Source organism: Perognathus longimembris, chromosome 4 (genome assembly GCF_023159225.1).
Source record: "Perognathus longimembris pacificus isolate PPM17 chromosome 4, ASM2315922v1, whole genome shotgun sequence".
Lineage (NCBI taxonomy): Eukaryota > Metazoa > Chordata > Mammalia > Rodentia > Heteromyidae > Perognathus > Perognathus longimembris.
In genome coordinates, this window is record NC_063164.1 from 62,595,272 (window position 1) to 62,618,421 (window position 23,150).

General features: G+C 42.1%; 1 protein-coding gene across 15 annotated transcripts in view; it reads right to left on the reverse strand.

The window, feature by feature from the left end:
* The window catches only part of Tanc1 (tetratricopeptide repeat, ankyrin repeat and coiled-coil containing 1), a 235,544-nt gene extending 223,679 nt beyond the window's left edge, over positions 1-11,865 (reverse strand). For 7 of the 15 annotated variants that reach the window (XM_048345404.1, XM_048345394.1, XM_048345393.1 and 4 more), the window contains exons 1-2: positions 10,133-11,865; positions 8,680-9,585 (exon numbers count right to left, since the gene is read on the reverse strand). In XM_048345404.1, the coding sequence (XP_048201361.1) occupies positions 8,680-8,866 (187 nt within the window). In that variant the 5' untranslated portion in view covers positions 8,867-9,585; positions 10,133-11,865. Of the gene's footprint in view, positions 1-8,679; positions 9,586-10,132 lie in introns of those variants that run through there. The other 8 variants (XM_048345399.1, XM_048345398.1, XM_048345395.1 and 5 more) reach the window with 5 other exon arrangements.
* Positions 11,866-23,150: the final 11,285 nt, after the last annotated feature.

Sequence of the window (23,150 nt, forward strand, 5' to 3'; positions counted from 1 at the left end):
CCTCAGGGAAAGGGGAGGTAACTGCCTCCAGGTCTGCAGGTTACCCAGGTAACTGGGTGGAGACTTAATGAGGTGGGGGGCAGCTACATAGAGCCCTCAGGGAGAGGACCTAACATACATGTGCATATACACACATATAAACTTACATATTATATACAGATATATTTTAGGAAAATTTGGTAAACCTTAATTGAAGGACTTGCCTCTCCCCTCTAGGCCCATTCTTTCTATGTATCCAAAGATGCAATATGAAGGATTGACCCCCACCCTATTGCCTCAGGCCCATACAGACACCAGGCAGCAAACCTGCTTTCATATTCAGGCACCAGGCAAAACCTCAATATGGGAACCTGCTTTGATATGCAGGCAGGACATCTCTCCTAGGCCTAGCTGTAAACAACCCTTTGTGAGCCCCAACTTCCTAGACCTAGTGGCCCTTTCAATAACCTGCCTCATTGCTCAGACCCCACATAAGCCTGGTCCCAAATTCACCCCCTCACACAACCTCCAATCCTGCAGGAAGGTCTGTGCCCCTCACTGTCCTCAATAAACAGTCCTTGCCTGTTGATGATCGAGTCCAGCCTATTCCTTTTCCGTTCTCCATTTTCCCAACATTAATTTTTTTCTGAGGTCCTGATATTTTATTCCCTCTTATACTGGAGGATCAAGAATACTTTGGATCACTGTCTTACTAAGCGTAATAAAATGATTTGCTTTTTATCAGATAGCTTCTGAATCACATGTTCCTAGAGTTGGTTAAAAAGTCATGTGAGGGCTAGGAATGTGGCTTAGTGGTAGAGTGCTTGCCTAGCATTCATGAAGCCCTGGGTTTAATTCCTCACCACCACATAAACAGAAAAAAGAAAAAAAAAAAACAAAGCCAGAAGTGGTACTGTAGCTCAAGTGGTAGAGTGCTAAAATTGAACAAAGAGGCCAGGGACAGTGCTCAGGCTCTGAGTTGAAGCCCCAGAGGACTGGCAAAAAAAAAAAGTCGGGGCTGGGGATATGGCCTAGTCGCGAGAGAGCTTACCTCGTATACATGAGGCCCTGGGTTCGATTCCCCAGCACCACATATACAAAAAACGGCCAGAAGTGGCGCTGTGGCTCAAGTGGCAGAGTGGTAGCCTTGAGCAAAAAGGAAGCCAGGGACAGTGCTCAGGCCCTGAGTCCAAGGCCCAGGACTGGCCAAAAAAAAAAAAAAAAGTCACATGAGCCAGGCACCAGGGGCTCACACCTGTAATCCTAGCTACTCAGGAGGTTGAGATCTAAAGATTGATATTCAAAGCCAGCCTGAGCAGGAAAGTTCATAAGACTCTTATCTCCAATTAACTACCCAAAAAGCTGGAACTAGAACTGTGACTCAAGTTATAGAGTGCTAGCCTTGAGCAGATAAAGCTCATGAACAGCACCAGGTAGTGAGTTCAAGCCCCAAATGGTCACCAAAAACAAAAAAGTCATTGTGATGCACCTTCAATCTTTGCATTCTATGTAATTTCTCCTATGCTGACTACTTAATGTTCCCAATATGGCAGGACCCCAAAAGGTGTATACTTGTTCACACACAACAAGTATTTGTCTTGGCTTAAGATTCATTCACTAGAATAGTGGACACACTCAGAGTACCTTTAAGTATACAGCCAATATAAACCAAAACCAGAATTACAGTAGCAAATAATGTAAGTTATTACAACATTGGAAAGCAATGGCTCCCCCAATGAAGCTTGTAAGTATTAAAAGTTATGAGTGAGTCTAGGCAGGCCCCGGCAGACAAATCATCCAACTGAGGCCAGCTCTAACTTCTGAATCCCAAGCAAATTAAACAATTGTTGGGCCAGCTCGGTGGCTCTTGCCTGTAATCCTAGCCACTCGGGAACCTGAGATATGAGGATCATAGTTTGAAGCCAACCCAGGCAGGAAGTCCATGAGATTCTTATCTCCGATTAACCACCAGAAAACCATAAGTGGTGCTGGGGCTCAAAGTGGTAGAGCACCACCCTTGAGCAAAAGAGCTCAGGGACAGAGTTCAAGTCCCATGACTGTAAAAAAAAAAAAAATGTTGATTTAAACCACAAGAACAAGGAAGGCCATAACACCAAGCACTGTTATGGGGTAACTTAACCACCCATATGGATGTAGCTGTCACTGTTTGTAATACAATGAGAGAAGAAAGAACTATACTATTTCATTTCCACCAAGTATTTATATTTTTTAGTTCACACATCTAGCTCCATGTGAGCAAGCACTCAATAAACATTAATAATTTATGTTAGTAATTTCAAGTAATTAGAGCAAAACATGACAGTGAAGGGAATATAATGGTCTACATGGGAATAACAAACAGCTTCAAGTTTTTAGCAGTAACTCTGTACCCCCTTACACAAGTATCTATGTGTGCTGCTCTTCAAAGGCCTGAAGAATGTGGATAAGTCTACTTCTGTCAGACTTTCTCAGGGGTGTATATCACAAGAACATTAAATATATATCTTTTCACATAGTAACACACCAATATGACCAGCGATACTACTTTTGGGAATATATACTGTGTTGGCCAGTCCTTTTTGTTTACCTACACATCTCTCTACCATGAACAACAATCTCCTTTGTGGAATGAATACTTCATCTCCTTACCATCTCATCTTGTGGGTCTAATGGGAGCTGCCAATGGTAACTGTTCTTAGGCTGGCATCAGGCCAATGTAGGTTCTGCCCAGGGTTTTCTCAAATTGGACATAATGGCAAAAAGACAGTTTCTTATGGTATGAGGTTTTGGAGCTACCAGAAAGCAAGTACCCTTATATGCTGAATACTGTGATGGGCCATGGTGACTCAATGTGAATAAATGCCATTTGAGCCAAAGGGTTCAAAGATCTCTTCCCAATCAAATACAAATGCCAAGGTGAATGATGGAATATGTTATGACATATTCAATAAATATATCAACAGGTAATTGAAACAACACCAAAGAAGACATGAGACTGAAGCATATCATTTAACTATATACTGTACTCTGAACTGCACAGACATTGTATATACCTTCCTATGTATCATCTTGTTCATGTCTTCAAAAGTACATGCAGCTGGGTACCAGTGGCTCACACTGGTGAGCTACTCAGGAGGCCGAGATCTGAGGATTGCTGTTCAAAGCCAGCCCCAACAGGAAAGTCCCTGACACCCTTATCTCCAATTAACCACCAGAAAACCAGAAGTAGCTCTGTGACTCAAGTGGTAGAGCACTAGCCTTAAGCTGAAGAGCTCAGGGATAGTGCCCAGGCCCAGAATTCAAGCCCCATGACTGACCAAAAGAAAAAAAAAGCATAAAACAAAATCTCATTTTTCTTTAAGAAACTGATCACAGGCAAGTATTTCTCAGAGAATTCCTCACCCTATCCCCCAATACTGTCCATCAAAACTGTGTCACCCTAAGTGTACTGGGTGGGGCAGAGAAAGGGCTGAGTTCTATACTTGTTCTAGAGTTGTAGACTTGTTCACACTGAAGCTCTAGACTAGATGGCTCAATGTACAGCATTCATATCTATGTACAACTGTGGCTAAGGGATTTCTTTTTTAACCAATACATTGCATAAATCTGTGCTTAAATGCAGAGACTCTATTATATTTCTGCCAATATTTTCTTGCCCTTGTCAATCCTATCAGATGTTACTCTCCTTGATTACTCACACCTGTGGAAGCTGGTAATGCTAAACATCCACCCTAGAATGACAGCCCCCAGGCAACACAGCAAAACAAAAGCTAGAGAAACCTATTCTCTTGCCACAAAATAGTATGTCCAGAAAGCCTTCATCAAAACCTGTTCCCTGAGTAAAAGCCTAACAGCCATTCCTCCTCTTTGCAGCACTGATATAGTCTTTCAACTTCACTAGCAAATAGTGCTTCACATAGCTCCCCTCTCATTTCAAATAACAGCAATTTCAGATTCACCACACCTTCCAGTCAGTGATTGGGTACTGATGGGTACTGATTGGCAAAAACCTCTTTTGAGATTGTGTGTGTATATGTGTGTGTGCGCACCCACAAGCGCAGCACACACACGTGCAGTACTGAGGCTTGAGCTCAGGACCCCACTCACACGTGGCTTTTCCACTGGGGCTTGAACTCACCAACCTCATGCTCTCATTTGGCTTTTGCAATATAAGCTGCCTCTCTACCACTTATACCACACCTCTACTTCCTTCCAGCTTTTTGCTGTTTAATTGGAGACAAGAGTCTCACAGGCTTTTCTGCCTGGGCTGGATTTTGGCCTCCAAAGTAGCTAGGATTACAGGCATAAGCCACCTAACATCTCTTTTGAGTTATTAATCCTACTGCTTGAAATTTTGAAAAGATATTTCTCCAAAAACAAGTTTTAAAAGTTAAAGATGGCCCAATTGCAAAGACAGAAAAGAACTTACAGCTTAGCACAGAATTTCACTTTTGAACTTTTTCAATAAAATCCAGGGGACAAAGGATGTGACACTCAATGGTACTGAATACAACATGACGGTATGTGCAGGAAGCCTGATGCCAGTGGCTTACACTTATACTTCTAGCTACTCAGGTGGCTAAGACCTAAGGGTCATGGCTCAAAGCCAGCATAAACAGGAAAGTCCATGGGACTCTTATCCCCAACTATCAAAAAAACGGAAATAGGGCTGGGGATATAGCCTAGTGGCAAAAGTGCCTGCCTCGGATACACGAGGCCCTAGGTTCGATTCCCCAGCACCACATATACAGAAAACGGCCAGAAGCGGCGCTGTGGCTCAAGTGGCAGAGTGCTAGCCTTGAGCGGGAAGAAGCCAGGGACAGTGCTCAGGCCCAGGACTGGCCAAAAAAAAAAAAAAAAAAAAAAAACGGAAATAGAGCTGTTGCTTAAGTGTAAAGCACCAGTCTCTTGAAGGAAAAGACTAAGGAACAGCACTCGGGCCCTGAGTTCAAGTCCTAATACTGACCCCCCCCCCCCAAAAAAAAAAGCAAAGAAAATCTATCCCAGCTCCCAAACTGATTGTCCACCTATACTTTGTGCCCCCTAGGAAACCAGAATGCAATAAACATTTAAGAGACAGTGAAAACAGGTCACCTGCAATATACAACTTCTTTACCGTTAAACCAACAACAGAAAGGAAAGATTTAACATAGAAAAGGCTGCAAAATCAGACTTCTCCAGTCACCAATAGAAAGAACTCAAGAATTAAGATACAAAAAGAGCATATTCATCTGGCTTTGTAATTAGATTGAGTGATACCAAGATGAAAGGCAAATGGTATGTACATTTCTTATTTTTTTAAGGTAGATTTGACAAATGATTTCCCTAAGAATGCTGTCTTGGTTACACATCTGGATTATAAATCATATTAGACTCTGAAGCCTTCTTAATAAAAAAAATTGAAAATAAACAAATGATTAGTTGGAGGTATGTGACTTTCTGGAACTCTCCTAGGGAGAAGTTTTATTACCATTATTAGTGAACTGTTTTTAATCCCTCACATCAAAGCATCTATATTAACCCTAGGGTTCTGAAACCAAAATAACCTATAAATGAAAGACAGTGAGAAACCACCACATGTTAAAGTTAGTCTGTCAGAGTTTGGCCAATTCACAGCTGATCTCCATAAATAAAGAGACTTTCAAAAAAGAGCAGAGTCACAAGACCTCAGTTCAAATTCAACTTCACTATTCACAGATAATCGGGACAAGCCAATCTAATTTACTCAGCTAAAATTTCAAGAGTAAAATTTATAATATAGCCCTTTATAAACACTGTTGTACTGTTCTACCACCACAGCAAAGGCTCCAAAAGTCCTATTTTTCCCCCAACTCTTGGAGAGTCACAGAACTTTAGGATTACTAGGTAACTCCATTTTAGGGATAATTGTGCAAGCCAGCCCTGTATGACAACTATTTTCACCAACTTGGGAAGGGAGAAGTTCTGAACAAAGCTCTTTGTATGCACATTGCATGTGTATGTATGTATATATGTACATTACACTGCATTACTTTGCTTCTGTAACTTATCCCTGAAACTTTTAATCAGAAAAAGGAAAATAAAGCCATTTCTTTAGCTATGAAACCGTACTTGCAACCTATTGGCAATAAAATCCTTACAATTGGGTTAAGATGTCTAGTTGAAACATCGACATAACATTAACCCCCAGTTATGTGGGCAGTCCTCATTATATTATGGATTACAGCTCTACTAGCCCAGGGATACTGGTTTAATGTTCTCTGTGAGATAATCATCAACTCAGAAGAGAAGATGTCTAACAATGGGCAATTTAATCAAAGCAATTCCATTGTCTCTTAAAAAAACAAAACTGTGCCCTCAATCACCCTGTATCAAAAACCCACTATAGCATCAAATAAATTGTGTGTGGTTAAAGAGACAAAATGTTCTTTTGGCCTTTATGGGAAGCAGAAAAAGGCTGACTATGAATCAAGTTGTTTTAGCTCCATGGTGAACACGAATTATGATAATTTAGACATTCTGGTGGTTAAACCAAGAAAGCAGGAAAACCATTGCTTCCAAGTCCAGCAAAAGTTAAAGTTTGTGGCACCAGAGCTGAAAGACTGGGTCACGAAAAGAGACCTCAGATTTATTTCTGGATTTTCCTGCTTCCACTAAAATGGATGACACAATTTCCCATCCTTTATTGTCAAATCACAGCATTGTTGAAGCCTGGATGGCACCCACTTGGCAGGTATCTAGAACAATCCTAGGAGGAAGTCCTGAGATATGTCAAACAGCACACTTTCCTTACTCCAACATTTTTCACTGCAAAACCACCAGGATGTTTATGATGTTGTCTGACTGAAACCCACCAGGTGTAACAGCTGAGGCAAACTCTACAGAAACCAGCCCTGGGTAAGGGAAGGTCCGTGTGAGCTCTTTAAGTAGCTTAGATGAGTAAAACATTCACAAGTACTGCCACAAGGAGTACCTCTCGGTCGCTCATAAATTCTTTCAATCCCAGCAATCAAGAAGCAGCTGTTGAAATCCAGGAATCTTCCTAGTAGCGGATCTGAAATATCTCCAGGCTGGCCGGAGGAACTTTGCAACTGCTCTCTTCCCCTTCCCCCCCCCCGCCCCCCACCCCCAACCCCCGTTCCAGGAGTGCCAGCCTGGCAGGAATTAAGATGACCGAGGAAGGAGGAGGGGAGAAAGTTAGCGGATCTGCGGAAAGCAGACGGCGATACAGGCTTCCTTCATTTCCACCACAGAGAAACACCAATCCACAGTGCCAACTAACCAAACCGCCCCGTCCTTCTTCCAGCCCCTGCCCCCAATGCATACAAACTTTCTGTAGTCTGGGGTGTCTGGCATTTCCAGAGTTCGCGACCTCGGCCTTCCCCGGCCCTTTCCACAAAGATTTCCTAACCCGGAGCTTCTTTCTTGCGCCGGTCTCGGGTTCACCTCGCATTAAGATTCCACCTTGGAACCCGCCGGGAGAGACGACGCGACCGCTGGGGTCAAGTTCAAGATGAAGGTGCCCTCCCCATCGCCAGGTGGACGCCGGCGGGGAACAAGGCTGGAAAGGCACGTCTCATCCCTCCCGACGACGAGATGCGGAGCGGGGGGGGGGGGGGGGGGCAAGGATGAGCCCCAGGGCCTGGGAGAAAGAAGACGACCGGTCGCCAACCCCCGGTCCCTCCGGTGGCGGCGCCGCATTTGTACCTGGCCACCGCCGCATTTCCTCCCGGAGCTTTACCCAAGAAGTTTGGAGAACGCCAGTCCAGGGACCTTTCTGTCCGCAGACACACCACACAATGCCTAGGGCTTCCTTCCCTCCCCCCCCACCCCACCCCCCACCGCGAAACCGTTCCGGAAAGCCGCCACGCCAAAACCCCGGAGCTCCCCACACCCCCGCCCCCCCCCCCCGCGAGCTGCGCCCTGCTCCCCAAGGTCCTCCAAACACAAGGTTGCGCCCGGCTATGTCCCCGCAAAGGAACCAGTCCGCACCCACGAATAAGGGGACTCACAATCTTGGCAGCACCCTGGTCTTGCCCACCTCTAGCAACTGAAAGAAGAAATCAAGGTCTGACCCAATCTCAGCCACACCAAGAAAAAAGAGCGTGCATGTGCGAATCGCAGGGCTGTGGGAGGCAAGCGGGACTGTGAGCGCAGAGCCGGCCACGGCCAGGCACCCCCGGTTGAAGTTCGCTCGGCAACTTCACGACCCGCGCACTGCCAGCCAGCCCCCGGGACCCCACGGGGCCCGGTCAGCCTCGTCGCCCACCTCCCGCGCCCCAGGCACCCGGCAGAACTCAGGCCCAACCAAGCCCGGGGATGGGGGGCCCGCGGAGGCGGGAAGGTGAGCGAGACCGCGCGCCCAGAGAGGGTGGTCTCGAAACTCTAGCATGTCCTCGGGTCCCAGCTTCCCCGGACCCCGGACCCGCACGGGCGGGCACCGAGGAAACCGCACTGGGAAGACGCCGGCTCCCCCAGAGGCGCCGAGCCCGAGGCCCCGGGCGCCCAACATGTCTGTGCCTATCCCCAGAAAGCTCCCGGGTGTGCCCAGCGAAGGAGGGGGCGCTCCGGAAACTTTCCCACACGCCTTGCACTCACCCCCGTCACCCTCTCTTTCCTCCCCGGGACCCTCAGCGCCGCGCTGCACCGCACCCCAAGCGGCTAGCCGTGTCTGGGACGCCGGGAGGCCCGTGGCGGCGCCCGGGCAGCGAGTGGAGTTACCTGCCGGGAAAGTTTCCAGCTCTTCCGTGCGGTTTCCCACCCCCAGGGCTGGGCCTTGGGGCGCGGCCAGCCGGGCAAATCCACGGCTGCCTCTCCGGCTCCCGAAGCTCGGCTCCCGAAGCTGCCACAGCGATCGCAGCGCTCCGGCCCGTCCCCCTGCCTCGCTCGGCCCACACCGGGGCCTCATTGGCAGCGCGAATCTCCGCCCTTGCGCGTGTTCCCGAAGGCACCTTCCTCTCGCGCGCCCGCTCGCCCGCCCGCTCGCCCGGGCCGCGCCTCCGCGCCCCTCCCCGCCCGGAGCGGCCGCGGCTCCGCCGACCCTCCGGGGCGCGGCGCGCGAACTTTCCGCGAGGCGCGGGAGCGGGCGCCTCTCCGCCCCTTCGCTCCTCTCCCGGCGGATCCGGATCCAGCGCGCGTCCCCGGACGGGGTCCGCTCCCCTGGGACTGTGCCTGGACGCCCCCCGGGGACCTGACGAGCGGCGGGATCTTTTTTTTTTCTTTTCTTTTTTTCTTGCAGCCTTTTAAAAAATCAATACAGTGATCCGGCCTCCCCTGTTTTTTGCATTGTGAAAGGAAAGGAGGACATCTGGGAGCAATTAGCCGAGCTGAAGTTTCCGTGGATGCCTTAGGGTGGCCTGTGTGGCTTTGTTGGATTTTCTTTCCCTCGCTTAACTGAACACACTAAAGCACTCACATTCCGAGGCCAAAGGGAGCTCAGGGAGACGGAGGGCAGTAGAATGCATCTCTCAAGGCTGCATCACTTTTCTTTCCCAAAAGAGAACTAGGAAAGTTCAAGGACCAGGAACTGCCCAGGCGCCCCGGGGGTCTGCAGCCTCCTCCGAGTGCTGTCTGGGCCGTGCCCACCGAAGGGCCAGAGTCCTGCTTGGCCGACAGGAGGAGGGAGGCCTGGAGGGGGAGAACAGACAAAGATGCCATTATGATGTTGGCTGGTGGCAGTAAATTAAACCCCCTAGTTCCCTAAATGTTTTGTTATTCCCTAGCAGAGCAAAAGCCAGTATAGGTGGCTAAGTGGCCTAGGAATTCGGGAGGCCTAGGTTCTCAGAAACCTCACAGGGTCCAGGTCAACCTGGGAGGCTCGGCCCACTACATCCCTAAAGCCCCTTCAGGCTTTGGGTAGGAAAACTGGCCCAAAGAAAGAATTAATCAGAACTGCCAGCCCGAGTTGTGCAAGGGTCGCCCCATTGGCATGGCTGAGCTGGGAATACAGAAGTTGCTATAAATGGGTTTATTGGCAACCCCTAGCCTTGCTGTGGTAAAGCGGCCTTTAAAGACAACTGCATTTTAAACAAGTTTCCCTATAAAAACTTCAACTTCACGCAGAGCTTCCCAACATAAAGACACCAGCAGGAATGGTTGTCCATATTTGAAGTTCTTATAAAAAGGGGGAGAGGGGGGACAGGAAGCAAAATGTCTCACAACCTCTCTACAGTACCTAAAAGGTGACTGAAATGTGTTGAATTTTTCACCCATGATTTCAAAGACCCGATTTTGATATTTGAGCAGTAAAAGCAGCCCCGCAGCCGTGTAATTCCTGAAACAAAGCAGAACATGAAGACTTGAAGTACACACTTCGCAGACTTAGGAAAGCTATTGACTTCTTTCTCCACTCTTGAAATGTCTCATTGCTGAAAAAAAATACAATAATGTTTTATTAACTTCTCCTAAAGTACGTAAAACTTATCAATATTTCAACAACATATGACAAACTTGGCAGCCAAAACAAGAGACAAACTCTTCCATAGTTTACTCTGAAATACTGAGATTATAAGAAGTACAGTGCTAAGGAAATAAACTGGTACAGTCTCCTGCTTCTAACTCTTTTACAATGGATGAAATGTATAATGGGTGAAGTTTGTAATTTGTAGCAAGTTCATCTGTCTTTGACTCTTAGCTCTACTTCCAAACTTTAATGAAATTGTTTAGTTAAATTGAGCTTTGAAAGCAATGAAATTCACACACATACACACACACCTCAACCTTTAAGTAGCAAGCAGAAAAATCACATAAAGTAAATATGTTATTTTGGGGCATAATCTTTATTTTTGGTTGAAACATGTTTGAGGTTTTTTGCAGTTTCCAAAGTCATGGCCACTACATCACTCACTGCCTACTTAGGAGTACTTAACATTCTGTTTAGGAAAACAGCTAGCAATCTGAAATTTGTACACAGAAGGGTCCTGTCTCCCCTTCTTCCTGTAGTGTTTATGTAATCCAAACTACATATGTTATTATGCACAATCTGATCTCCAGCTTTAAACACTACCATTACATATAGTATGTTGTACTAAGACCAGCAAAGGCATCTTAAGCTGTGAGTGAAAATGATACATTTTGGAAACATCAAGGCCAAAAATTCAGAGTAAAAATTCATGGGTGAGGAATAAAGTAGGCTCTCATGAAGATCAGTTTTGAAAAAAAAAAAAAAAGAAAAAAAGAGAGAGAGAAATTGAACATTTTGTAAGCATGCTACAAGTATTAACTGAGAGCACAAGGTTAAAAAAATTAGTTTTAGCACTTTTCAAAAATCTGCTTTTCCCTTTTTAAAGAAAAGATGTTTTTACTTCGTTTTTATGATGATTTTGTACTTTCATGGAAAGGAGACCAAGAATCACCTCTTGCTTTTTTGTAAGGTATCTTTGCTCATCCCACCCAGCTTTAAAGGTTTATTTGTTGCTTTTCTATTGATATCAGATGGCAAAAACAAAAGTAGGAGGGAAATATAGATGAATATTTTATGCCATGTATATATTCCTCAATCATGCATACCATACACTGGATTCCATTTTTAAATTTTCTGTCAGATTGCCAGCAATGTAGCTTTTCTCAGTGAAGTAAAAGGAAACAGAAAATAATAAACTGGTTATTTTACTGTACAACTTACAGCCCAGGGCAATAGACTAAAGAAGGCATGAGAAAAGAATGTGTCTAGTGTTAGTATACTGTCTTTCTACTCAGATTCCTAAGTGATTCTATTTTAAATCAAGTCTAAGTCAGTATCCTAGCCTGTATCTATTATGGTGCATGTCCCAAACACACACCAGTGTGCAATACATAGTAAAAAAGTTAAATGTATAAATTAGCCTAGTAATTAAATACAAAAACCAAGAGAGGATGAAAAAATAATGAGACAAGATAAAAAATCTAGACTAGATAATTCAACAAACAAACACTTTTTTTTTTTTGCAAGTCCTGGGGCTTGAACTCAGGGCCTGGGCATTGTCCCTGAGCTCCTTTTGCTCAAGGCTAGCACTCTACCACTTGAGCCACAGCACCGCTTCCAGCTTTTTCTGTTTATGTGGTTCTGAGGAATTGAACCCAGGGCTTCATGCATGCTAGGCAAGCACTTTACCACTAAACCATGTTCCCAGCTCAACACTTTTCTCTTTCTTTGGAGGGTACATTAATGTTCACAGAATTCAAGTTATTTTTGGTCCATTCATTCTTCATCTCCCTTCCTTGGAGAAGAAAATAATTTTTAAAAACACAAGGAATAATAAGATAAATTGGATGCAGTTAGAAGTGAGTTTGGAAAAACAGTATTACATTTCCCTACAGAGTATGTGTGCTGATACATAGTCATGCATGCATACTAACAGAATGGTCAGATATAGGCTAATGACAGACATGTATTTAGGAATATAAAAGCCATTGCTATAGACAGTAAGCCAGACTATTGAGAGGTAGGGGACATATAAACTCCTCCATGGGTCTAGCACATGGACTGCCAATATTTTAGTAACAACTTGGTCAAGGCAGTGAATTCTTTAAGTAGACAAGGAATCCACTTGGGGGAGAAAGCAGGAACATGGATTCAGGGGTTCATATTTCTGTACAAGAATATGGGAATAACTATGTTTGGGAGGATCTGGTTCAAGGTTGCATGCATTCTATTTTTTCTATTTATTTTTATTTATTTACATATTTATTTATAAACAGGATCTTGCTTTGTAGTCTAGGTTGGCCTTGAACTTGAGGTCCTCCAGCCTTACCCCCTTTAGTGCTGGGATTACCATCTGACTAATATTGTAAAGACAAATTTAGTTGAATCATCTGGTGGTGAAATGGTATATAGGTGGAAACATTAATTTCCATTTTTCAATAAAGGTACAGTAAATGCAATCAGATAGTAATCACACTGAAAAATGTTGAATCTGGTCATGGCATCTTAAAATGAAATAGGCTACTGAGTACAAAAGATGTTTTTAATAATTGCCTTTGAGAGTCTGTCTCTGTCTCTCTGTCTTTCTCTCTCTCTCTCTCTCTCGATCTCTCTCTCTTTCTCGATCTCTCACTCTGTGTCTTTTCAGCAAGATGTCCAAGAAGAGACACTGAAATTGAAGTCATAACACCTAGGCTTCAATTCTACCTTTTGCACTGTTTGTAATTATTGGAATTCATTGAGTCTGTGGGACCAAGGGCTCTAATATAAGAAATGAGGAAGATAGCACAGAATCCCCATCTCACTGGTTTGGTGGATTATCAAATGAGAAACAATGAAAAACAATTCAATAATACTCTACAAAACTTAGCTTTTAACCGACAAACAGAGGATGTTTTCCCCCATTACCTGGGACTGCTTTGGTTGGAATAATACCCCCACAGTTTGATCAGAGCAGTCCATAATGCCCACATTTGCAGTCTGAGGAAGACTGACTTAATGAAGATTCAATAGTGTATAATAAGTTCTATTAAGCTCTCAGAGTCTCATCTGGGGGTAAATTGGCAGTTCTTGTCTCAAAATAGTAGCAGTCAGGAGCCATTTACAGAGATATATTTTTCTCCCGTGTTAATATTTAGAGAGAATATTCTATTATATCTATCTGTTTATCTATCTATCTGTGAATCCCACTTCATGTATATCAACATGTGAAATTTCTTCATTGCATAATATAATAGTGTTTTGTTTTGTTTTGGCCAGTCCTGGGACTTGGACTCAGGGCCTGAGCACTGTGCCTGGTTTCTTTTTGCTCAAGGCTAGCACTCTGCCACTTGAGCCACAGCGCCACTTCTGGCCATTTTCTGTATATGTGGTGCTGGGGAATTGAACCCAGGGCCTCATGTATATGAGGCAAGCACTCTTGCCACTAGGCCATATCCCCAGCCTTCATTGAATAATATAAAAATGTAAAGGAAACATTTCCTTTAAAAAAGCCTTGCTAAAAACTTTTATAAGTGGAACCTGAACCTTATTTAATGTTATTAATTAGTAACAATCTTTTTTTTTTTTTTTTTTGCCAGTCCAGGGCTTGATACTCAAGGCCTGAATACTGCCCTGGCTTCTATTTGCTCAAGGCTAGCACTCCAGCTCTTAAGCCACTGAGCCACTTCTGTCTTTTTCTATATATGTGGTGGGGAATTGAACCCAGAACTTCATATACATGAGGCATTCTACCACTAGGCCATATTCCCAGCCCTGATAATCTTTTTTTTTAATTCTGTGAAATGGCATGGCTAAATGCTAGTGATATTATCAACTTGCACCCCTACACATATTTTTGAAAGGTCAAAACCTGCTAATCAGGGGCTGGGAATACGGCCTAGTGGCAAGAGTGCTTGCCTCATATACATGAAGCCCTGGGTTCGATACCCCAGCACCACATATATAGAAAATGGCCAGAAGTGGCCCTGTGGCTCAAGTGGCAGAGTGCTAGCCTTGAGCAAAAAGAAGCCAGGGACAGTGCTTAAGCCCTGAGTCCAAGTCCCAGGACTGGCAAACAAAACAAAACAAAACAAAAACCTGCTAATCAAAACTCTTTGCAAGCTGTAATCCTAGTTACTCAAGAGGCTGAGATCTGAGGGTCATGGTTTGAAGCCAGACAAAAGACAAAAGTCAGTGAAATTCTTATCCTATTTAGCCCTACTCCCCCAAAAAATCTCAGAAGTGGAGGTTTGGTTCAAGTGGTAGAGTACCAGTATTGAGCAAAAAAACTAAGTGCAAGTGCGAGGCCCCAAGTTCAAGCCCCAGTAATAGCATATATACTCTCTCTCTGTAGTTGCATAGTTATTAAAGAATTATATGTACTTAATATTTTGTGTAAAGGCATCAGGGAATGGAGACAACACAATTACAGAGAGCCTTCAGAAAACATGATATCAGAATATTTTCACTTGTATGTGGAAGGTAGACCTAAAAGACATATATTCATGGATATGTGCATATGTATATATACCTGTATACATAAATATATGTGTGTAAACATATAACATGAATCTAATTAATAGACTACTTAGGAGGAGAAGGAGAAGGGGAGAGAGAAAGAGAGTGAAGAATTTTGAAATACATTGAAACTACATATGAAAACAGCATAAAGAACCTCAGTGAAAGCTGTTGATCAATACAGGGTTTGGAACAGGAAAGAGAAACATGTTTTGTTAGGAGGATACTAGTGTGTGTATGGGGGGGTTGGCTAGAAAGGAGGATGAAAGAGACTTAACATGGTGGAACTAGGTTGTTCACATGTATGTAAATAGAACAATGAAATCAGTTGAAATTGTTTTAGGAAGTAGGGAAGGAAAGAAAAAAAAGTGATGGGGGAATGAGATTGGAATACATTGTAAATAGGTGTGGAAATGTCACAAAAATCCCTATCTGTTTACTTAACATATGCCAATAAAATACTTAAGTAAATAAAACAAAAATGCAAAACACTTGGCCAAAATTAAAACTTTAAACATTGACCATCACACAACCCAATCTAGAAATAGATGAAGATAACTAGTATTGCTGAGGGTGAAGATTATTAGTTTTATAGATCTGGAAAATTCTGTCTATTAAAAGGCAGTGTAGAATAGGTGGCAGTCACTTCCAAGTTAAAAGTATGTAAAACTGAACTTGTGTTTTTAGAAAACTTTTTAAAGCTAGTACTGGAATTTTAGTAAAATAATCACAGCTGTATCTAACAGTCTCTTAAAGATCTGGACATTCAGAATTGGAACCGGAAATAGAAACTTTTAGTCCTCTTTATCTTCCTTTATGTGTCATAGCTGTTTTTAGTGGTTTTAGCAGGAGTCATATGTGCTGAAGAGAAAATAGGGCACTATGTAATTATCAGGAGAAATTAAACTACCAAGCTTCATTAGAGAAGTCACCCCTTACCTACAGCATTTGCTCTAAAAGCAGCTATTTAGTAAAGATTGATTTGACTACTTAGTGAGCTGTAGCTAAAACTCTGTTACCTTTCAGTGATTCCCAACTCTTCCTAGACCTTTTGCTTTCACAGCTAATCTATTGCTTCTTGCTCCCCAAGGCTCTCAGTGGCTTGAAAAAGACCACCTGAGGGGAAAGAGATTACTGATACAATTACAATAGAACCAGGTTAAAACAAGATGTCAGGAACCCAAAATAAGACAGTAAATACTAGGCGTTAAAATTAGATGGTATCCTTTTTACCTCTTCATCTTCTAATTCACCATGTCCCCACCCTAGCCCCAGGATTCCACCCAGATATTATTGGCCTAAATCTTGTTGGACAACGTATACCAATCTAGGGGAAGACTAATCTGGGAAGCTATATTTAACTTATTACTCAAAATCAGGTGACATAAAGAGAATTCAGATCACTCATACTTAGCTGGTGGAAATATAAAGTAGTAACAGCCCTCTGGGATATAGTTTGAGAACTTTGGTTAATCGGATTTTTTTGTATTATTGCCAGCCTTTTAAAATTCTTTTAAAATTTTTTTTTTTTTCAGTTGTGGGGCTTGACACTCAGGGCCTGGGCGCTGTCCCTGAGCCTCTTTGTGCTCCAGGCCAGTGCTCTTCCACTTTGAGCCACTGCTCCACTTCCATAGTTTGAGAACTTATTTAAATTTTTTTTTTTTTTTTTTTGGCCAGTCCTGGGCCTTGGACTCAGGGCCTGAGCACTGTGACTGGCTTCTTTTTGCTCAAGGCTAGCACTCTGCCACTTGAGCCACAGCGCCACCTCTGGCCGTTTTCTGTATATGTGGTGCTGGGGAATTGAACCCAGGGCTTCATGTATACAAGGCAAGCACTCTTGCCACTAAGCCATATCCCCAGCCCCTTCTTTAAATTTTTTAAGACAAAAAACTATTACCAAAAAATAATTACTATATGATCCAGTGATTGTGCTCTTGGACATTTATCCTGGAAAAATAAAGACATGTGGACATGTGTTCACAAGATAACCTATAAACAAATGTGTATAACAGCTTTATCTATAATAGTCCACAAATAAGAAAAAAAAAGTTCCTCAGCAGACAAATCATCAAATAATGCTAATTATATAAGAATCAACTAAGTATTGATGCATGCTTGTATTTTCTCCAGGGAATTTTGCTAAATGAAAACACCTAATTCCAAATGATTACATTCTGTATAATTAATCTAAATAGCCTTCTTGACAGGACAAAATTATTGAAATGAGAGTGACTAGTGGCCAGGAACTGTGTACAGGGTGCTGGCTTCCTTGCAGTGATGAAATGTTGTTTCTTAGCTGTATGACAGTCTTTCTCCTTGTGTTGTAATACTGTATATTTGTGAAATGAATTATTTCTCATAACATGAATAAAAAAATAAGAGAGATATCTTTACATTATTTTATACAACTGCATGTATATTGAGAATAATCTTTAAATGTTTAATTTTAAAACATAAGATGTCTGGGCTGAGGATATAGCTCCATCAAAAAAAGACCAAAATAAGATGAGGCTAAGCAAAATGAACTCCAAGAGAAGGAAACAGGAAGATTTTATTGTTGTCATTATGTTTAATGTACTAGGTCAATTTCCTTTGCTGTACCCCCTGTGGTCACTGTATATGATTTTGGTTCACTGAATATTGTATATATGCTTATCTGAACTAGGGAAGGAAAGAAAAATGAGGGAGGGTGTAACAAATAAGATAAGAAATGTACTCACTACCTTATTATGTAACTGTACCCCCTCTGTACATCACCTTGCCCATAAAATTTAATTTAAAAAAAGACCAGAATAAAAAAAAAAGTTTATTGTGCCTGGGGTTCACACCTGTAATCCCAGCTACTCAGGAGGCTGAGTTCTGAGGATCACAGTTCAAAGCTAGCCTGGTCAGGAAAGTCCGTGAGCCTCTTATCACCAAATAACCACAGAAAACCAGAAGTGGTGCTGTGGCTCAAAGTGATAGGGCACTACGAGCCTTGAGCCAGAAAGCTCAAGGACAGTGCTCAGTGCCTGAGTTCAAGCTCCACAACCAACAACAACAAACCCAAGTTATTGAGAAAAAAAAATGCCTGTGTATCACCACTTAAATGACAAATATACCAGAAGCTAAGACTGTCTCCAGATGTTGGTGAAAATATAACAACTAGAAATCGATGAAAAGAATACCCTGCAAAATAAATAACACTGATGAAGACATGGCAGTGAGTCTGACACCTTTTCCACTAGCATGTGAGCACCATAAGAAAAAGGAGCATGGGCTGGGAATATGGCCTAGTGGCAAGAGTGCTTGCCTTGTATACATGAAGCCCTAGGTTCAATTCCTCGGCACCACATATATAGAAAGTAGTCAGAGGTGGCGCTGTGGCTCAAGTGGCTGAGTGCTAGCTAGCCTTGAGCAAAAAGAAGCCAGTCACAGTGCTCAGGCCCTGAGTCCAAGGCCCAGGACTGGCAAAAAAAAAAAGGAGCATGATGCATGATTGAATAATTTTAAAATATGCATTTGCACCCCAATTATCATTGCTATAAAACAAGCCACTACAAACTTTTCATATAAACATGGACATTAATTTTGTTCACAAGTCTAGTGTTTGGTTGAGCTTAGCTGGCTTGGGCTCACTCAAACATGCCCTGCATATAACTGCACTCAGACTGATATAGGGTCTGGTCCTTAAATCGCTGGGAAGACTACAACAGTTAGGAGCCAGCAGTTATGGGTTCTAAGGCACCTCTATCTGTCTCTGTATGTTTTTCTCTACATGGTGGTATCAGGATAGCCAAACCTTTCACACAGCAACAGAAAGCTCCCAGAGTGGGGGGAACTGGAGAGGAGGAAGGTGGGAGAAAAATGAGGGAGGAGGTAACAAGTTTGACAAGAAATGTACTCCCTACCTTATGAATGTAACCATAACCCCTTTGTACATCATCTTGACAATGAAATTGACTAAAAAGAAAGCTCCCAGAGCAACTTTCCAAGAGCAATAGTGAGAGCTGATGACTTTTTCTGGATGCAGAAGTCACACAGAATCCTTTCAAGTTCTTGTTGAGCATTGCCATGGTGTTGTAAAATAACCATGGACTTTAGAAACAGACTTGGTTCAAAGCCTAGTTCTCCCTTTTCTGCTATAATCCAGTGCCAAGTGATTTATCCTTTTCTGCACCCCAAGGTAAATCCTATTGTGTCTTACTGGGTAAACATTTGTTAGGTAGTGAGGAAAACCTTTTAGTACTGAATATGCATTAAATAGCAAAACATTAGTGATGCAAGCAAACTGTTCTGTGTGGCAAAGAGAGTTATCTGTGTTTGATTTTGTGTTCCTTAAGAGGAACTTGCAAGATAACAGAAAATAGAAGGCCCTATGAACGAAAGACCTTTCTCTCCCCCAAGAAGTTCCCTGCAGTGGTATAAGTAGACATTTTAGGAATGAAAGCACTTACTATAAAATGTGAGGTTGTTTGTAGAATGTGTTGTTTCTGTCTGTCCCTCTGTGCTATTCTCTTCCCTCAGTCACTGAGATTCACTGAGATTTTTAACTACTTTGCTATGTACATGGTACAGAGCAGATAATGAATGATAAAGTATTACAATGATTGATCAAAAGCTCAAATTTATGCATTCTAATAAAAATGACTATTGCTTGATATACCGGTTACAGATACAGTCAGAGAAATTTTCACTCAAATGGATTTAACCAATAGCAGAATGTTACTGAAGCACTTACATGACAAGATTACAACAGAACAAGCTTGAAATCCATCAACCTAGCATGGTCATCAGGATTTATCATCTTTGTTTTTTGTTTGTGCTGGTCCTGGAGCTTGAACTCAGGCCTTGGAATGTTCTTGAGCTTTTTTGCTCAAGGCTAGTGCTGTATCATTTAAGCTACAACTCCACCTACAGTTGTTTTCATTTTTGGCAGTTAATTGGAGATAAGAATCTCATGGGCTGGCTTTGAACCACAACTCTCAGATTTCAGCCTCTCAAGTAGCTAGGATTACCAGAATCTATATCTTTTCATCTGCTCAGTCTCATCCAATGTTAACACCATCCTTCATCTTAACACTAGTTTACCTGTGAATACAACCTAACAAGCAATGAATGCTGTGCCTCTCCTATTCACACCCAATAGAACACCACATTTCTGTCCTAATATTCTAAGAAATTTACCTTGATTCAATCACATGGGGTCCAATGTCCTCTTCTAAACTGATGACATAGGAAAAGATGGCTGTATATTTAGAATACCCCATTACACTGTCAGTCAAATCAGACCTTTTCTTTTCTTTTCTTTTCTCTTGTTTTGTTTTCTTTCTCTTTCTTTCTTTCTTTCTTTCTTTCTTTCTTTCTTTCTTTCTTTCTTTCTTTCTTTCTTTCTTTCTTTCTTTCTTTCTTTCTTTCTTTCTTTCTTTCTTTCTTGTCAGTTGTGGGGCTTGAACTCAGGACCTGGGCACTGTCCCTGAGCTCTTTTGATCAAGGCTAGCACTCTACCACTTTGAGCCACAGCTCTACTTCCCATTTTTTGAGTGGTTCCAGATATTTGGACTTCAACATATCTTTCTGAGGTAGCAATACTCAAACCACTGTAATATTTGTTAAAATGAGAAAGCTAACAAAACTGAATGAAGGTACTAGGACTAGATTCAAATTTCTGTACCCGATAACTGATCTACTAATAAGATGTGCATAGTTATTTTTAAAGCCCTTCTCACTAGCAAATTTAAAACATGCATAATAAAACTTTAGCATGCCACCCTACTTATATTAACCTAATAAACATTTTTATTAAGGACTAGGGTATAGATCATTTGTAGAGTGCATGCTAAATAGGCACAGGCCCTGAATTACATCAGACATGACCAAAAACAAAACGGAAACAACAAAATACCTCAGATGTGTGTCTGTATATTTATTAGAATTATAAGACCAGTCTATGATTCAGGAACTAGTCAGGAAAGTAGAAACCCAGATAGTATTTCAAAGAGAACTTGTTTAATGTAGAAAGCTATATTGTTGGGAGACCTGAATGGTCAAAAAGGAGAAAGTAGCTAACCCTAAGATTAGTGAGAACCGAAGACAGGAAACAACTAGTAGAATAAAAAGGAGAAGGTATACTACAGGATATAACACAGGATAACTATTATTTATTTATTTACTTTTATTTATTTATTTATTGCCAATTCTGGGGTTTGAACTCAGGGCTTGTATACTGTTACTGAGCCTTCTTGTGCTCAAGGATAGTGTCCTACAACTTGAGCCACAGTACTACTTCTAGCTTTTTCTTAGTAGTTTATTGACAATAAGAGACTCACAGACTTTCCTGCTCGGGCTGGCTTCAAACCACAATCCTCAGATTTTAGCCTCCTAAGTAGCTAAGATTATAGGAATGAGTCACTAGCACCCAGCTTTTACTTTATTTTTTTGCTTTGTTACTTGGGCTTGAATTCAGTGCCTGGCTACTATCTCTTAGATTTTTGCTCAATGCTGGTACTTGAGCAACAGTTCTACTCCCAGCTTTTTGCTGGCTAATTGGAGATAAGAATCTCACAGATTTTTTCTTCCTGGGCTAGCTTCAAACCTTAATCCTCAGAACTCAGCCTCCTGAGTAGCAAAGATTACAACTGTGAGCCCCTTGTGCCTGACAGGATTTTACTTCTTTCTCTGTCACTGAGAGTGCCTAATACTGACATACCATGATATATCCCAAAATGAAGTCACTTCTGGAGATACTGCCAGAAGCAAAGAAAGAGAACAGTGACTTCCCTCTTTCTTCTACTTTCTAATTTTCTGTAGCATATTCACTTGACAGATCTCATAGGGAGCCAGCCAGGAAATGAAACTTGGAAAATGTAGTTTGTGGACTCCTAGCCCCAGCATTATGAAGCAAAGTAGGGAGGGCATAAACCTAAGAGACAACTGCTAAATAATTGCCACAGTGATGTGAAAAGCAAGTATATTTCTACCTTGCTGCTGACCCTAAGTTAAAACACAGTGAGAAATAAGTAACTCTTTATAAACATTGGCTAAACAATGGTACTTCAGAAGAAATCATCCTAAGAAAGAACTTGAAAGCCAGGGAAGAAATGGATTTGTACACAAATTTGAAAGTGGCATCATGAAAACAGTCCATATACCCAACAATCAGGGGATGATTATGCAAGCCAGAGCCAGATCAGTGTAATAGAATATGCTACAACTTAAAGAAACCCCCAAAACATATGTTTCAAGTATGTATAAAAATGTCTGTAGGAAATAAGGCTAAGTGGAAAAGGTGGAACCCAGAATTGTATGTCTACTATACTAATTACACCTATATAGAAAGGTATGAATGTATGTTATCAAATATATATTTGTTATAAAAATATACATATTACCAGGGGCAATTTGGAGTGATGTCACTGGTTGGGACTATAATGTTACCTGGTCTTCTTTTCTTCTATAAAGTTACTTAAGTTCTTAATTAAAAGAGAAAAGTAAATGAGTCCTTAATTTTATTTTTAAATTCAAAAACAACTGAAAATGACGTGTTTCATATTAAGCTGCTTTGAAGGAAAAAAAAAAACACTAATTCACATACACACAATGCAACCTGACTAACCATTCCTACATAGCACTTTTTACAACTCTGGCATTAATCACTGCCATGGCCTGAGGCCAGTGTCCAATTGGTCTAGAGATTTTATTTTACAACCTGAGAACACTGGCCGGCTCCCAGTGCCTTTGCTCCCCTGCCCTGAGCCAAGCCTTTCTTCTTGTTGCTATACTTCATGTGTTTTACTACAGGCCCAGGAGCTGTTAAAGTGAACTAAAACATTGAATAAAGATAACAGAGTGAATACAAAAACCCAGCATTTTAATGCTACTTGTATGTCTGTATATATTTATTGTTTCAAAATGATTTGATTCTTTCCTTGAGCCTGCAATGCCTTATACCACATCTGAGACACATCCCTCCCCCAGCCCAAGTCACTTCCCAGAACCTTTGATGTGCCAGCATTTCTGGACTCATGAACTCTGCCTCACTAACAAGCTAATCCAGATGCATGTCACAGCTGCCTGAAGATGATTGGAGTCTGTGGTTATAGCAGGGAAGGAATGACAGCATAACTGCCTTGCATGGGGACTGGCTGGCAGATTGCCCAAGGGACCTTGGCTATGCCCTGGGCTGGCTGGTTGTACAGAGGATTAGGTAGTTAGGTAACTTAAAGGAGATCCAGTCTCTAAACTTGACCAACTTTTCATGCTTTTTTGTGTATGTATGTCAGCACTGAGGCTTGAACTCAGGCTCTTATCCTCT